This window comes from Pogona vitticeps, chromosome 13 (assembly GCF_051106095.1).
Source record: "Pogona vitticeps strain Pit_001003342236 chromosome 13, PviZW2.1, whole genome shotgun sequence".
In the NCBI taxonomy this organism is placed as follows: Eukaryota; Metazoa; Chordata; class Lepidosauria; order Squamata; family Agamidae; genus Pogona; species Pogona vitticeps.
This window is the reverse complement of record NC_135795.1, coordinates 21,086,611-21,101,943: the sequence shown is the minus strand read 5'-3', so window position 1 is coordinate 21,101,943 and position 15,333 is coordinate 21,086,611. Positions and strand designations below refer to the sequence as shown.

At 49.7% G+C, this 15,333-nt stretch overlaps 3 protein-coding genes across 7 annotated transcripts in view; 1 reads left to right on the top strand and 2 right to left on the bottom strand.

Annotated features, from left to right (window-relative positions):
• The window catches only part of LOC110084712 (H(+)/Cl(-) exchange transporter 7), an 80,923-nt gene that overhangs the window by 28,495 nt on the left and 37,095 nt on the right, over positions 1-15,333 (bottom strand). The gene's annotated exons all lie outside the window — the stretch shown is intronic.
• On the top strand, positions 336-10,796 carry LOC140702610 (bifunctional apoptosis regulator). Of its 3 annotated transcripts, none has more exons than XM_072983054.2 (6): positions 336-431; positions 1,662-1,983; positions 2,641-2,842; positions 3,123-3,292; positions 3,694-3,838; positions 4,069-10,796. In XM_072983054.2, the coding sequence occupies exons 2-6, from the start codon at positions 1,724-1,726 to the stop codon at positions 4,264-4,266; spliced, it is 975 nt and encodes a 324-aa protein (XP_072839155.2). In that variant the 5' UTR covers positions 336-431; positions 1,662-1,723; the 3' UTR covers positions 4,267-10,796. The 3 variants fall into 3 exon arrangements, with proteins under 3 accessions (XP_072839155.2, XP_072839156.2, XP_072839154.2); XM_072983055.2 differs by having other exon boundaries at positions 381-452; XM_072983053.2 differs by lacking the exons at positions 336-431; positions 1,662-1,983 and having other exon boundaries at positions 2,010-2,842.
• On the bottom strand, positions 4,916-14,668 carry LOC140702609 (folliculin). 2 transcript variants are annotated; one of them, XM_072983052.2, is made up of 11 exons: positions 14,570-14,668; positions 13,393-13,667; positions 13,121-13,267; positions 12,226-12,447; positions 10,925-11,085; positions 9,962-10,053; positions 9,333-9,529; positions 8,661-8,774; positions 6,715-6,838; positions 5,172-5,303; positions 4,916-5,045 (listed from the first exon to the last, which is right to left on the bottom strand). In XM_072983052.2, the coding sequence occupies exons 1-11, from the start codon at positions 14,658-14,660 to the stop codon at positions 5,014-5,016; spliced, it is 1,587 nt and encodes a 528-aa protein (XP_072839153.1). In that variant the 5' UTR covers positions 14,661-14,668; the 3' UTR covers positions 4,916-5,013. The 2 variants fall into 2 exon arrangements, with proteins under 2 accessions (XP_072839153.1, XP_072839152.1); XM_072983051.2 differs by having other exon boundaries at positions 4,916-5,303.

The following is a 15,333-nucleotide window of genomic DNA, read 5'->3' as shown; positions in this document are numbered from 1 at the left end:
TTTAATGGGGCTGTTGGAAGCTCTGCCCTGCATTCATCCCTCTACGGAATGGAGCCTCCAGCCACAAAGGCAGTCTACCTCTGACTGGAGTCCAATCCTTACGGGGAGACCAAACCACCGGCCGGCCTCCCTCCAAGATCGGCATCAGGAGGGAAGCCACTCCCTGGAGGGCTTCGGGTTGGGAGCCGGAAGTGTCCTCTGTGCCTTCTGGCGCTTCGAATCCCCACCCCTTTAGACCGCCCGCCTTCGTACTCCAGCCGGCTAAAAAGCCCCTCCCCTTTCGCCTGCCGCGAGCAAGCGCATGCCCGGTCGCTCTCAGCGGTGCCCCACCCACGCAACGCCAAAAGGGAGGGGGGTGGGAGTCCCTCAGTGGGCAGGACGCATGCGCGCGCCGGAAGTCGAGGCCGGCTGGGCCTGGCGGAAGGGAGGAGGTGGGTCCCGCCGTCGCCCCGGTGAGGGAATTGGGGGTGGGGGGTGAGGTGGGGGGGGCACCGTCCTTCGTGGTCATAGGCACTGAGGGGGTGACCGGTCGGGGGGGGGCTTGCGGTGGGCCCGCTGGCGTCCCATTCCCGCTCGGCCCCGGGCCCGGTGCTCCTACCTCGCAGGGTGGTTGTGCCGGGGGGGGGCCACGAACGGAGCCCGTCAGGAGTCGGGTTTCCCCGGTGGGGCTCGACGGCGGTGCGCCCCCTCCCTCTGCGGAGTCCTCTGTGTGTGTGTGTGTGCGTGTGTGCGGGGGGGGGCTGGAATTGCCCCCTCCCCCAAAGGCTCCGCTGTAGCCGGCCGGAGGGGAGAGGAGCCTTTTTGCCCGGTGGCCCCCGCAAGGAGGGGTGGGGGGTGGGGGGTCAGGGGACCCTCCCTGAGTGTGTGTGTGTGTATGTGTGTGTGCATGGGGGGGTCTGGAAAAAGAGAAAAGGCTCTTTAGCCCCCACCCCCGCCCGCCCGCCGGCCTCTCTTCACCGGGGCTCCCCTTGTCGTCGCCTGCTGTGTTTCTCCGGCCCAGGGAGGGAAAAGGCCGCTTCCCTCCCGAGGTTTCCTGGTCCACGGAAGGCCACCCCCCTCCTCCTCCTCCGTGGCCCCTGTTCTGGGGCTTGGGTGGCTTGGTTTGCCCTTCCTCCGAGGGAGGGTGCCGGCAGAGGATCCAGGCCCAGGGCAAACCTCGCTTGGGCCCCTTTTCATTCACCCTTTGCCTTGTTTTACTGACTTTGTTTCTCCTGGATGACTTTGTTTGATGTCCTGATATTTAAAAGAACCACACACACCCCCAACGACCACTGTTTGCAGGCTGGGGGCTGTTCCCGTTGTGCTTTCGCTTTTTGCGTTTGTGCCACCACCAGCTGCCCTTCTGTTTCCTTTTAGAACCAGGGAAACTTTCTTTTGTAGGACAAGAGATGTGTGAGATACAGACTTGACCGCAGCTACGTGAAGGGGGTCCTTCCCTCTCAGCTGGAGGAAAGAGTGTTGGCTGTTTAACCCCGGCAGAGATTAAAATCCAAAACAAGCATTTAAATCAGACTGCCTTGGTGGAGCCTTTCCGTTGCCAAAGGTCAAGCTAAGGAGCACATTCAAAGCATGGCTCTTGCATGCATTTCCAACATGTGCAGAAAGAACAGAGAACCACATGGGTTCTGAGAGACCCTCTCCTCTTTCTCCCTCTTTTTCAGGCTTTGCAATGCGCTGCAGGTTTTAAGAAAGTGGGTGGATCCGCTCTCCCTCCCGAGAGAACATGGAAGCCGGTGTGAAGTGGCGCGCAGAGAGTCTGGATGTTGTGTCGGCCGCCTCTCCCGGATCCAGCCGGCGGATCTCCATCAGCGAATTTTCCTGCCACTGTTGCTACGACATCCTTGTCGACCCCACCACCCTGAACTGCGGGCACAGTTTCTGCAGGCATTGCCTGGCGCTCTGGTGGGCGGCCTCCAAGAAGCAGGAGTGCCCGGAGTGCCGAGAAAAGTGGGAGGGATTCCCCAAGGTCAACATCCTCCTCCGGTGAGTGGAGCTCAGCCTCGGCAGGGCTCTTGCACGGCGGGCGCTCGGGTGGTGCTTGGAGGAGCAGTGCTCGGCTCTCTTCCCCAGCTGCCTCCGTTGCCTCTGAGGGAAGTAAACAGCTGGGGTTATAAAAGGAGGACGTTTCTGGCATTGCACGTTTGCCTGTTGGTCTTCTGGGAGACGGAGTGGGCAGCCTCAAGCCAGCACCTGAAGCTGACCCTTTGGGGGGTCCTGGTCAGCCACACACCGTCCTGCCCTGGAATGCCATCGTTTGGTGCATCTGCCTGGCCTGTTGGCAGGATTTTTCCTCCAAGGGACACAAATGCTTTTCTTAGGGTATATTTACTGGCAATCCATGGTACTTTAAGGTGAAATGGGCTTGTCTTTTGGGCCCCTCCCTTTTTGCCCATGGCTCCGCCCACCCCAGAAATGCAGCCCCCAAGAATGTCTTGGCCAGCCCTCGGTCAAAGGGGTCTTGGTCCCCAGGAATTCCTCTCTTGGTCTGCACAGCAGACCCAGAAGGCTGGTAGAGAGAGCAGTTGTCCTGGGGTCTCCGTGGGAGCTTCATAACGGGGTGGGGGGTGTCCAAAGACAGGCCTTCCCGCCCTGTGTGATGAAAAGAATCCCCCCCTGCTCTCTCTCTCTCTTTTTCAATAGGGACGCCATTGAAAAGCTCTTCCCGGATGCGATCAAGCAGAGGAAGGCGGACATCCAGCAGAACCCCGACGTTTCCCACAGCCTCGCTGCCTTCCAGAAGTATGGGACGGATCAGACGTTGGCCACTCCCAGTGTGGGGAGGATGAATCCTCGGGGAGGGGGCTTCTTCTCTGGTGTCCTGACAGCGTTGACTTGTGTGGCGGTACGTCTTTGCCTGTCCGCTGGGAGGCGTCCCTGAGCCTGAGCATCCGGTCCCTCTTTGCCTCTGCATTTGTCGTATGTCTGTTTCGTGGCATGCCGCCACGCCTGTTGCGGTGCAGTCACTTTTCCGAGGCCACCCGTTGAAGCCGTGGCTGGGAGGGATTTGAGCCAGGTGTTCAGGCTCTGGGTCAGCGGCTCAGTCTGTGGCTCGGGAAGTGGGGAAAGGCATGTCCTCCCCCTTCATTTCCCCTCCTTCAGTGACTCTCCTGACCGTTTTCTAGGTGGTTTTGCTCGGCTACCACTGGAGCAGCCGGGACTCGGAGGACGACCTCCTGGTCCACAAGCCTGTGGCCAAATGGACGGCCGAGGAGGTGACTCACTGGCTGGAGCAGCTCGGCCCTTGGACGTCCCTCTACAAAGACAGGTTTTTGCTTGAGAGAGTGAATGGAAGGTAGGAAGGCCCGCGGGGTGACGTGGTGGTGGAGGGGGGCAGGCAGGCCCGGGCGGGCAACCCCTGTGAACGCAGGACCGTGCTTTATCAGAGGTTTTGTGTCCCTCAGGTGATGAAAACATTTGGGGGCCAAAAAAGGGTTTGACTCCAAAGTAAGTTTTGGTTCCTTGTCCGACTGTTGGCCGTAGGCGCCTGTTAGCCTTCCTGCTAGACCCTTGTCTGAACTCTAGAATAGGCTTGATTCGTGCGTTGTGGCTTTGAGGGGAGCGTAGGCGGCTCCTCCAGTGTGACTCTTTACTGGTCCGGCTGTGGGGGTGCCTTCTCGGCCTGGTGGCCCCCCCTGCCGTTTGGAACAGGGAAAGGTTCCTCCTGTAACAGGCAGGCGCTCTCCTCCCTGGCAGGCTGCTTTTAATGCTCACAGAGGAAGACTTGTCCAAGGCGCCCTACCGCGTGGAGAACAGTAGCCACAGGAAAGCCATCATGACGGAACTGGAGCGAGTGAAGATGCTGGGGATGAAGCCGCCACAGAACCTTTGGGAATACAAAGTGAGTCGTGGGGTGCAGAAACCTCTTTCGGGTTCTGCCGCTCAGGGTGGCCTTCACGTTTCCCTGCTCCTGCCTGCTGTCCCAAGGTGGAACCTGCCCCCCCCCCTCAGTTCTGCGTGATTCATACGGAAATGGCATTCCTTTTCTCTCCAGAAGTCGGGAGAAGAGGGATCTCGCTCTGGGGGCTTTGGCTGGCTTTACCTACGTGTCGTGTTCTGGTTCCTTTCCAGGCGGTGCACCCAGGGAAATCTCTGTTCCTGCTCTACGCCTTGAAGAGTTCCCCCCGCCTCACCATGCTCTACTTCTACCTCTTCGATTACACGGAGGCCTTCCTCCCCTTCCTCCATACCATCTGTCCCGTGCAGGACGAAGAAGATTTTGAGGAAATCATGGCCAAGCTTTTGGTCAGTTTTCAGAACCCATGCTGAGGAACGCTCTTGTTTAAAGGGGAGGGGGAAGCACAGTGGAGGAGCCCCTGGAGGGGGGGGCTTGCCAGGGAGGGGGGGGCAGCACCAGCTCAGGCTTCCTTTTCTCTCTCAAGTGAGTCTTAGAGAGGTGCTGAGTCCAAGTGAGTTGTTGCCCAAAACCACATCTCAGCCACCGGAGTCGGCAGGAGAGAAACTCTGGAGCCCCTGCATTCCGTGTCGGCCGCTCCCCGGGTGCATTTTCCACTTTAACGTCTGAAAGGACTCGGCTTTGGGCATATATGTGCTTTTGAATATATAGGAAGGGGGTGTAATCACCATGGAAGGCTCGGAATTCTGTGTGCAGAGGTGAAGCGTTCCTAAAAATCCAAAACTGCATGGGAGTACAGAAAAGGAGCAGCCATGTTACAGACTTGAGCTTCACCTTTAACTTTCCTTGTCTTTAATAAGAAAGTTGCTCGTCTTTTATAACTATAAACATGTAAATGCCCATTAACATTCCAGACATCCTATACGGCTGTTTAAAAAGATGCCTCAAGGTCCAAGAGAGGGACTTTTGAGGCTTCAGAACTCCTTCTCCATGTGAATAGCAACACTAGAACTAGGCAAAGCGTTGCGCAAGACAGCTTAATCTAAATCAGGTATGCACATGGCAGATGACGTAATGGTTTTAATGAAGAATGTAACTAGTTGGGAAAACAGAACAGATTCGAATGAAAAAAAGAAGATTCTTCTGTAAACAGGCCTCTTTTACCAAATATCTATAAGACTCCGGATGGGTCCTGAAAAAAAGCAACATGGTAGGAACATCTCCCATGTATCACAACGTGTACTTTGACGGTATTTTGGATTTTTTGCTTACCTACCAATCCATAAATGGGCCCAGTTTGATGGGTCACATGGCTTACCTCTGTCTGCAGCCACAGGGCTCCCACTGGTGACCACAAATTCGTATTTGCTGAGAGCCTGCTCGTCGTCAAATAAGACAGGGTAGAGGCTTGACCGCGTAGCAGCACGGACCTCCACAAGAACAGCAAATTCTACAACCAAGGGGAGTCCATATTGTTATTCCACATTTTCAGAAACAGTGGCTCACTGCAATGTTCCCCTTGAATGGCAATTTTCCCCTCCATAGTTGAAACACAACAACTCTTGTGTGTCCATCACAGTGAGAGGATGGTAAGAGCAGTCAGTGTTGAGATTAAAACTGCAGGTTCAAATTCCACCTGTCACACACTTTGGCCACATGGCTCACTGAATGCATGTGTGGACTACAGCTATCTCTCAAGCTTGTACCACAATATTGTGCCAAAGATAAAATGGATGTGCATATGCGCAGTACTTTAAACTCTTAAGGGCAGGATACAAATGTAATACATACACATGGAAGACACACTGCTACAACCACTTTTGTTCCAGAGTTTGAAGTGAGTGCTAGGCAGTAGTAATCAGTTACCCTTAGCTCTATTCAGCTGTAATTGAAAGCTGTAAAAAAACCAATGTATTTCTACTGCTACTTCAAATTATTACCCGGGTTTCCCAGGGTAGAAGAGAAAGGAAACAGATAAAACATCAGGACCTTCTCCTGGTGTAGAAAGCAAGCATTATGCAACGGAGTTTGCACATTGACAACTGTCATTCCAAGTCCTGGACAGAGTTTTCGATAAGAAGGTTTTTGCTTAACTTCAACAGGCATATTGTTGGAAAAACAATGGATGGGGGGAAAAAAGGGAAAGCAAAATCGGAGATAAAGAATTTGTCAAATGCAGTTCAGCATGAGTAAAGAGTTCATTAATGTTCAACATTAGTAAAGAATTCAGGAAATAAAGACATCATAAAACGACAAAAAGAGGTCAGCAGTTTCTAGACTGAGAATGAGGTTATCTTATAGACTTAACTCTCCTTCAAGAACCTCTGAAAACAAGACTGAAAAAAAAAGCACTGAAAATTGTGTAAGTACAGTATTAACGTAGGTACAGTACAGTGGTGCCTCGCTTAACGACGTTAATTCGTTCCAGCGATATCGCTGTAGAGCGAAAACATTGTAAAGCGAAATTAAAAAAAACATTGAAACACATTAAAACCCAGTTAATGTGTTCCAATGGGCTAAAAACTCACAGTCCAGCAAAGATCCTCCATATGGCGGCCATTTTCAGTGCCTGTACAGTGAGGAATCCGTCCCTAAGCACAGCGGGGAGCTATTTTGAGCACCCGGTGGCCATTTTGAAAACCCGACGATCAGCTGTTTTGATCGTCGTAATGCAAAGAATCAGTTCCCGAAGCAGGGAACCGATCTTCGCAAAGCAAAAAAAACCCATTTAGACCATCATTTTGCGATTGCAATTGCGATCACAAAAACATCATCATGAAGCAGATTCGTCGTAATGCGGGGTAATCATTAAGCAGGGCACGACTGTATAAGGATTAGAAGTAAGAGAAAGGTTGTCTTACCAGATGACAGTATGTGAGATGGGATCTGCACATGGGGGCTGAGACCTAGAAAGTTACACCGATAAGCCTCCTCGTATTTGTCACTGTAGGCAATGATTCGAACACAGCCCACAGGCAGCATTGTCTAGTTAGGAAAAAAGACAGCAATAAATGAGAATCCAGATGAAAGCACAGGATTCACTCAACAGCAGGACTACCCAAGACAGTTCTCATACTGAAAAAGAAGACTTACAGTTGTGTTCAAAATTATTCAACCCCCAATGCTGTAAAGGGGTTTAGGGACTATAGTGTACATTTGGAATTGTATTCAGAATGAAATCCTACAAGGACGTTTTAAAGAACCAAATGCAACTAAAATAACATCAATTGTTTATGTAATACAGTAGTAAATGTTTCTTTTGTGGTTTCTTCATTGCCACAATTATTCAACCCCTTAAAGACTACCACTCTGAAGAAGAGAGGTTCATTCAGGTGTTTTCGATCAGGTATTGAAAACACCTGTGGATGTCACCGAGCACCAATCAAGCATAATAAGCACCAATTAGGCAGCTTTAAAAGGACTGTGATACTCAGCTCCTTCTAGACATTTACTGGTGTGGTTACAAACATGGTGAAGTCAAGAGAATGGTCCAGGAAGACAAGAGAAGAGGTGATTTGTCTTCACAGGAAGGGCAATGGCTATAAGAAGATTGCAAAGAAGTTAAACATACCAAGAGACACCATAGGAAGCATCATTCACAAATTCAAGGCAAAGGGCACTGTTGAAATGCTACCTGGTCGTGGAAGAAAGAAGATGCTGACTTCGACTGCTGTGCGCTACCTAAAGCGTAGAGTGGTGAAAAGTCCCTGTGTGACTGCTGAGGAACTGAAAAAAGATTTGTCAGATGTGGGTATAGAAGTTTCAGCTCAGACAATAAGGCGCACACTGCGTAATTAAGGTCTCCATGCCAGAACCCCCAGGCGCACCCCCTTGCTGTCTCCCAAGAATAAGAAGAGTCGACTGCAGTATGCCAAAAGTCATGTGGGCAAACCACAAAAGTTGTGGGATAGTGTTCTGTGGACTGATGAAACAAAATTAGAACTGTTTGGGCGCATGGATCAACGCTATGTTTGGAGGAGGAAGAACAAGGCATATGACGAAAAGAACACCTTGCCTACTGTGAAGCATGGCGGAGGGTCAATAATGCTTTGGGGCTGTTTTGCTTCTGCAGGTACAGGGAAGCTTCAGCGTGTACAAGGTACCATGAATTCTCTTCAGTACCAGGAGATATTGGATGAAAATGTGATGCAGTCCGTCACACACCTGAGGCTTGGGAGACGTTGGACCTTTCAACAGGACAATGATCCCAAGCATACCTCCAAGTCCACTAGAGCATGGTGGCAGAGGAAAGGCTGGAACATTTTGGAGTGGCCATCGCAGTCACCAGACTTAAATCTGATTGAGAACCTCTGGTGGGACTTAAAGAAAGCAGTTGCAGTGTGCAAGCCTAAGAATTTGACTGAACTGGAGGCTTTTGCCCATGAAGAATGGGCGAAGATACCCGTAGATCGCTGCAAGACACTTGTGTCAAGCTATGTTTCACGTTTAAAAGCTGTTATAACTGTAAAAGGATGTTGTACCAAGTACAGTACTAAGATTGAATGTCACTTGGGGGTTGAATAAAAACTAATAATGTGAGCACAGAAAAGACATTTGTGGTTATTTCATTATAAACTTAAGGTTATATTTCTCTGACCTACAAGTGCCTCTTTCATGTAAATGTAAGCAAGATGACTGAATGATCAAAATCAATGTCAAAATGGCCAAAACATTCAATTTCAGTGGGGGTTGAATAATTTTGAACACAACTGTATGCCCGCCCCCAGCCTCGCTCTGATGACCTCTCTCCAGAGACCTCTCTCAATTAATTGTACGTTATAATGATAAGGGAATCAGATGTACCTACCCGAAGGACATCAAAAGCAGACTGGACGAGGTCTGCATCCCTTGCTTTCCAGATAACCTGGTTTCCCATGAGCACATGCCATGCCAACATACGGAAAGCTGATGGACCCAGAACCTGAAGGGAAAGAACAGAACAATGTGAAAATCATCCTTCTTCTTTTTCTTTTTTAAGTGCCTTCTCCTGCCAATTTCAACCAGTTTCATGCAATGGGCTCCCAAATGTACTGCCAAAGTTCTGGAAATGCAAGGCCTTTTTGCTTAGAGAAATTCTGCATAAGAGTTTCCTATGTCTGCTAACACAGAAATATATAAAAGCCACCCTGAAAGCATTAGGATGGGAAAAGCTATCACTTCCATGTTTGGCTTAAGTTTTCCAAAGAAGGCCGCCTGGCACAAGTTCTCTGATGCACTGGCTTTCAACCTCTGGCTCTCCTGACATCATTGGACTAAAAACCGCCCCAGTAAGCATGGTCAATGGTCAGGGATTCTGGGCTTTCAAGTCCAAAATAGCTGGAGGATCAAAGGCTGGGAACCACTGATCGGGTGAACCATCTCATGGCAGCTCCTCCTTCTTCAGTTTGTTTCCAAAAACAGCAGTGCTAATGGTATTCTGAATCATAAACAAACAATGCAGTCAAGTTAAATAGCCTCAAAGTAATCACCCCAGCCTTACCTGTCTCAAGTGCCGAAGCGATCGGAAAACAGACTGATTTCTGGATTGTACATTCCAGTTCCCACAGTCCACCATGAGAGAGGAATCTGTTGGGCTCTTGACTAGTTCGCGGCCTTCTCTAACATCTGCTTGGTTTGGGAATTTACCCTCTCCCTCCTCCTCAGAGTTATCCCAGCCTTCTGATTCTTCCTCAAGATCTTAGGAGGAAAAGAAGAGATAAAAGACCTCAATGAATGAGGTTATGGTTCCACGTTTCAGTTGCATCTGGCCCTCTGCCTCAAGATACATGGGATATTAGGTATCTATAGGATAATGCAAAATCCACCCAGCTTCTCCTCTGGCTCCACTCACTGGCTTAAACCCAGGAGTAAGACACAGCTCAATAGTTTATAGGGTCATCAGAAGTTGGAGGCAACTTGATGGCATGTAACAAGACACAACTAGAGAAGGTGCATTGAATTAATGAAATTCACAGAGTAGCTGACTCACCCACTCCCCACAATGACTCAGTGGGCCTACCCTAGTTGCGACTTACTACTGGACTTCAGATTGTTGCCTCCAGCTCTCTGTTGACTTTGCCCAAAGGTCGGCACTGCTTCCTAGACACAAGGTTCCCCACGCTAACTTACCTGCTAGTTTCTCCATTTGAACCAGAGTGTCCTCTGTCGGTGCTCCTTCCAGGAGCTTCTCTGTGAGTCTGCTCCCACAGGCCTTCAGAAGCCTGAGGGAATGTAAAAGAGATGCCGTACCCTCAAATGAAAAAGTTCAGTGAAGAACATTTGCAGTTAACTAAGCAAAAGTATCAGTATTGGAAAGTACTTGCTTTCCTTAACAGACAATGAAATAAGCAATGGCTTTCGAACTCTAGCCTGGATGATTGATGTTCCACGTGAACGCCAAAACTTCATCAGGGTTTGGACACTCTCTGTAACAGACTGTTATGGCCATATAAGGGCTCAAAGCCTAATTGATTAAAGTCGGTAGACCAACTAACAAATGCTTTAATTGCATAAACTATCAGGGCCCAAGTTTTCCAGGTAGTGCCAATGGTTGAGATTGTACTTGCTTATTATTGGGTTTATTTTGTTTCTGTTTCATGCTTCTGGAATAACCTTCCTCCGGTGATTTGTGCAGCCCCTACGCTGGGCACTTTTAAGAGTCAACTAAAAACATGGTTGTATGTTCAGGCCTTCCCTCCTGTCAATATTTAATTCTTTCTTTATTTTTTCTTTCATTTATGATTTGTTTTATTATTGTATGTGTTATGGACTGTTTGTAAAATCCTTATGTTTTATCGTATACACCTTATTGGAAGCCGCCCAGAGTGGCTGACCAGACCAGATGGGCGGGATATAAATCAAATAAATAAATAAATATAGTACTATGGAAAAAGCAGGACATATCAAAAGCCTTCCTCTGTAGGTAATAGAGAACAAATATAAATAAAACAGATGTTAAGATGTTCCTCTGAGGCTGCCCTTAATTGTTTTGTTCAATACATCAATCAACCCACGGATTAACAGGCAGTTCTACTAAGATGTTCTTGGCCATTAATGGGTGGTGACAGTTACAGAACACAGAAAGTGCATTACCAAGCAAAGGACGTATGGAGACATGCCCAAAGGTTCTCGTCGTTGGTCAAGGAGGTGAGAGAACGAGCCGCGTTTCCATTCCGCTGGTGCAGAAAAGGTGTGAAGGCCGTGTTCATCCGTTGGGCGCGCTGTGGGCATCCATACTGCTCTGCTTCGAAGACCTGAGGGACAAGCCACAATAAAAGGAAAGCTGCAGAAGGGAAGTGTCAAGACATCTTCCTTTGACAAAAGCCTGTTCTCACTTAGTCACTGGAAAGGAAGGTAACAGCTGCTACTCTCTAGAAGAAGAAGAATGGCAGAAAGTCTTGGAGCCTCTCAAACAGAGACCATCACACCTAAGCAATCCGCCAGGGTCTCTTATAAGCAATGCGCTCTACGTGGGGCTGCCTTTGAAGACAGTCCGGTGACTGCAACTGGTCCAGAATCGAGCTGCGCGGCTGGTGAGTGGTGGAGCTGCTAGAGATCACATCAAGCCGATTCTGTTTAATTTACATTGGTTACCAGTTGCTGCCCGGGCCCAATTCAAAGTGCTTGTTTTAACATATAAAGGGCCCTGGATACCTGAAGGACCGCCTCCTTCCATATGAACCTACCCGGCAGTTAAGATCTAACCAGGGGGCCCTTTTGAAAGAGCCATCCCTTAAGGAGATAAGAGGGAGGGCTTGTAGAGAAAGGGCCTTTTCGGCAGCTGCCCCCAGACTATGGAATGCCCTCCCGACTGAGATTCGTCTGGCGCCGACGCTGATGACATTTCAGCGCCAGGTCAAAACCTTCCTGTTCCAAATGGCTTTTAACTGAAATTATATCAGCTGTAGGTCTGATGGCAATTTTTAGAATATATATTTTAATTGCATTTTAATTATTTTGCCCTTTTATTTTGCCTTTTTATTGTATTTTAAATGCTGTAAGCCGCCCAGAGACCTTCGGGTAGTGTGGGCGGCATATAAGTTAAATAAATAAATAAATAAGCTGCTGCTTTCAAGTTCAAAAAGACTAGCAAATGTTCTTGTGGGCTAGTAAATGCAGCAGACCAAGTTGCAATGCTAGCTTATGCAGGGTAAGTGATAGTCATGCTTTAGTGCAGGGTGACAGTCATGCAAGTTATTCAGCAAAAAATGTACAGTAGTCTTGAGTTCAAACCTACAAATGTCACCAGCGTCATGTGGGACCCAGCCAAAGGAGAATGGAAAGGAATTGCCGCATATGAACAACAGGAAACAGGCCCAAGAATGCCAACTGTAGCCCCCCCCCCAAAAAAGTAACTTTCCCCAGTTCTGCTTAAATCACAGCCATGCCCACACCTTTAGGGCTTTTCCCTGCAGCTCGTCAATAATCCCTCTGATCTTCCCCAGGAGGAAAGGCCACGAGTTGATGAGGTAGATGCGGTCCATCATAATAGTGATTATGCTGTACCAACGCTGAAAACCACGGGCCAAGCTGTCCTTGATGAAGAAAGTATGGCTGAATACAAAGCCGTGCTGCTCGTCCCCGAAAAAGATGGGGCCTTCCCGTCCTGGGCAAACCTGGCAAGGGGGTGGGTGAGAGGGCACATTATAAATTAGCTGAACGGAAAAGCTACTAAATCTCTGAGGCCAAGTGATTTAACTAAATTAAGGTGGCCCCTTGGGCCTCAGAGTGAGGCTTCGGTGTCTCACTGTCACAAAAGCACACAAATGAATAAAAGCACACAAATTTAAGGTCTACGGCCATGCACTACACACCCAGAAGAGATTGGTAAAAGGTTGAGAAACACAGATAGTTGAATTCTTCTTATTAGTCTGTAGTTGCCAATATCAGGTGCATGATGCAGCCGAAGATGTGAGCTGCAATCCACTGGATAGCTCAGTGGTTTAGGCATCTGGCCGCAGAACTAGATGTCAGGAGTGTGATCCCCCCCCCCGAGCCTCCTCTTGAGAGGCGCTGGACCTGATGTCCGTAGGGTCCCTTCCAACTCTGCTAAGATTAGAAAGATTATGCCAAATAAAACATCTTGGCCATTGCTGGTCTTGATGCATGGATACATCAGCACCACATGTCTACTGCTGAGAGGCATGCGCCAGTGGGGTTTCTCACTATTCCACAGAGGGGATGCTCCCTTTCCACAAAATGTGCATTACTTCAACAACAACAACATTCATTCATTCTTTCTTTCACAAACAGGATTCCTATAAGGAGACGGCTTGCTGCATGACTTACCTCACAGCTGAGGCTGCGGACGCAGGCCTGGCGTACGATACTGAAGAGCTGTGGGTGGTTAGGATGCTGGTGGCTGACGTATTTGATGGAGGTCTCTTTGTCATGGCTGACATAGCCGGGGTGCCCAGCAGGGAGAGAACGACACCCCTAAACACGCCAAGAGAAGCAGATCAATGGGCTTACCAGAGAAAGGACAGGGAGCCCATCAGCGGTACAGCAAGACAGGCATACGATGAACGAACAGATAAATAAATCAAAAGGGTGATGCTTGCCTCACACATATCGGACTTCTTTGGGCCCGGGCTGCTGGAATCTGCGCTGGCCCCATCGGCCGGGCTGTGGGAGCGGATCCGGCTGCTCATCTGGATGCCTCCTTCTTCCTCGTCCGCCTGCTCGTTCAGCCCGGGGCTGTCTCCATTTCCTGCCCCTTGAGGAAGGGGCGCGTGCAGGACCTCCGTGCAAAAAAGCGTGCGCGGCCCATGAAGCTCACAGAAGTGGCAAAGGACGACGATGGCGTTCATGCCGGCCCTTCTTTCTGCCCGGCTCGCTGAAAATTCAGAAGAAAAACAGAAAATGCTTTGAGAACGGACCGGCGGCTTTTCCAAGGTGCGCATCGGGTCAAGGCAGCAGATCTCAAGCCCAGAATCGTTTATGGAGTGGAAAGGGGGAGAAGGGGCAACAAAACTATACCCTAAAACTAGAGATCCTGAAAGTAATCGGAAGAATAGCCTGTCGCCACCCCCACGCCGAACAAACGGATCTTAGCAGGTTTCAAAGCCAAATTGGGCTGGACTTGCTCAGCCCCTGGATGGAAAACAAGGAGGGAGAATCCAGAGGAAAACAGCATCATTCAAATAATCTAGAAAATAAAATTTTAATTAGAAACATAATACCATATGCCACTTCTTCCACTAGCAAACCACGATTTAGTGGGATTCTCACGCCTCCTTGTTCTCTCCGGCCTCCCTCCACCGGACCAAACTTTGGAAAACGGATGCATTATTTGTATTTATTTGGATTACAAGAGCAGTTCTCCAGCTCGCTTCGCCAGTTGAGGTCCCCAACCCACACTTGTAAGGGGGGCAACTGCCCCCTCTGCCAAAACGTCTTATGAAGTCCTCCAGCGACGGATCGCCCTGTTGAACTGCAACCTGACGTCTGGGGGTTAAGGGTTTATTCCTGGTCCTGGTGGCTTCAGTGCTTGGATTAAGAAACAGATATGACCGTCTGCCCCCATGAAAGGGGAAAAACTGAAAAATAAACAGTGGGGAACGGTCCCCATTGTAATGGGAGAAGGGGCCAGATCCTGCTTCTTGACATTTCTAGACATGCTCTTTCCTGCCTGCCTGCCTGCCTGCCTACCAGAGGGAATTGCTGGATTCACACACAGTGCCCCAGCCACGTGCTGACACCCCTACCCTTCCTTCCCACCCCGCTCCCGGTCCCAACCTTTGGTGCCAAGCCAAGCTCCTAGCCCTGATTGAGGTTGCTCCTTCCTCCAAGGGGCTACGTTAGACTCGCCCGTCCCCTCTTCGCGCATGCGCACCTTTTCCTGCCTTCTGAGCCAGCCCAAGGCGCCTGACGGGAGGAACCATTAAGCGCCCTCTCGGAGGGGGGTGAAATAAACGAACCCAGGCCGTTTGTGCAAAGCCTCGAGGGGGCAAAAGAGTGGAGCACACCGTGAAAAACCTGAAAGAGCACAAAGCGAGGAAACAATGCAACCCTTAAGCTTCATTTCAGTCTTTTCTTTGCCTGTTTTTATTGTTTCCCCCAGAAGCAAAAATGGTTCGCTCCAAGGGCTATCCAGGCTTGCATGGAAGGGGCTGCTCCATCTGCAAAAAGAGGGGGACGAAGAGTTCAACCAGCACGAAATACCGAACTTTTATACACGCCCGCCTCCGGTCGTTGCCCACAAATGGAACGTCGTTACGTTGTTTGGAACGGGACGGAGACCCAGAGATGGTTGCTTTCAGAGACTTAGCCTTCTTGTCCCCCCCTTTCCCATAGGAGATGGCACGACCCAGAATGTCTTATGACCATCATGTGACAACTAGTAATAAGAGGGTGGAGGATGCAGGGTTGGCAGCTGGAATGCAAGGAAAGGGTGGCTTTTCTAGGGGAGGTGCATCATCTTTGCTCTTGTGCTCTGTTAACTTTAGCAGAATTTCACCCCCAATGTGCGAGACACAGCCATTGCATCAGGTCTCTGGCCT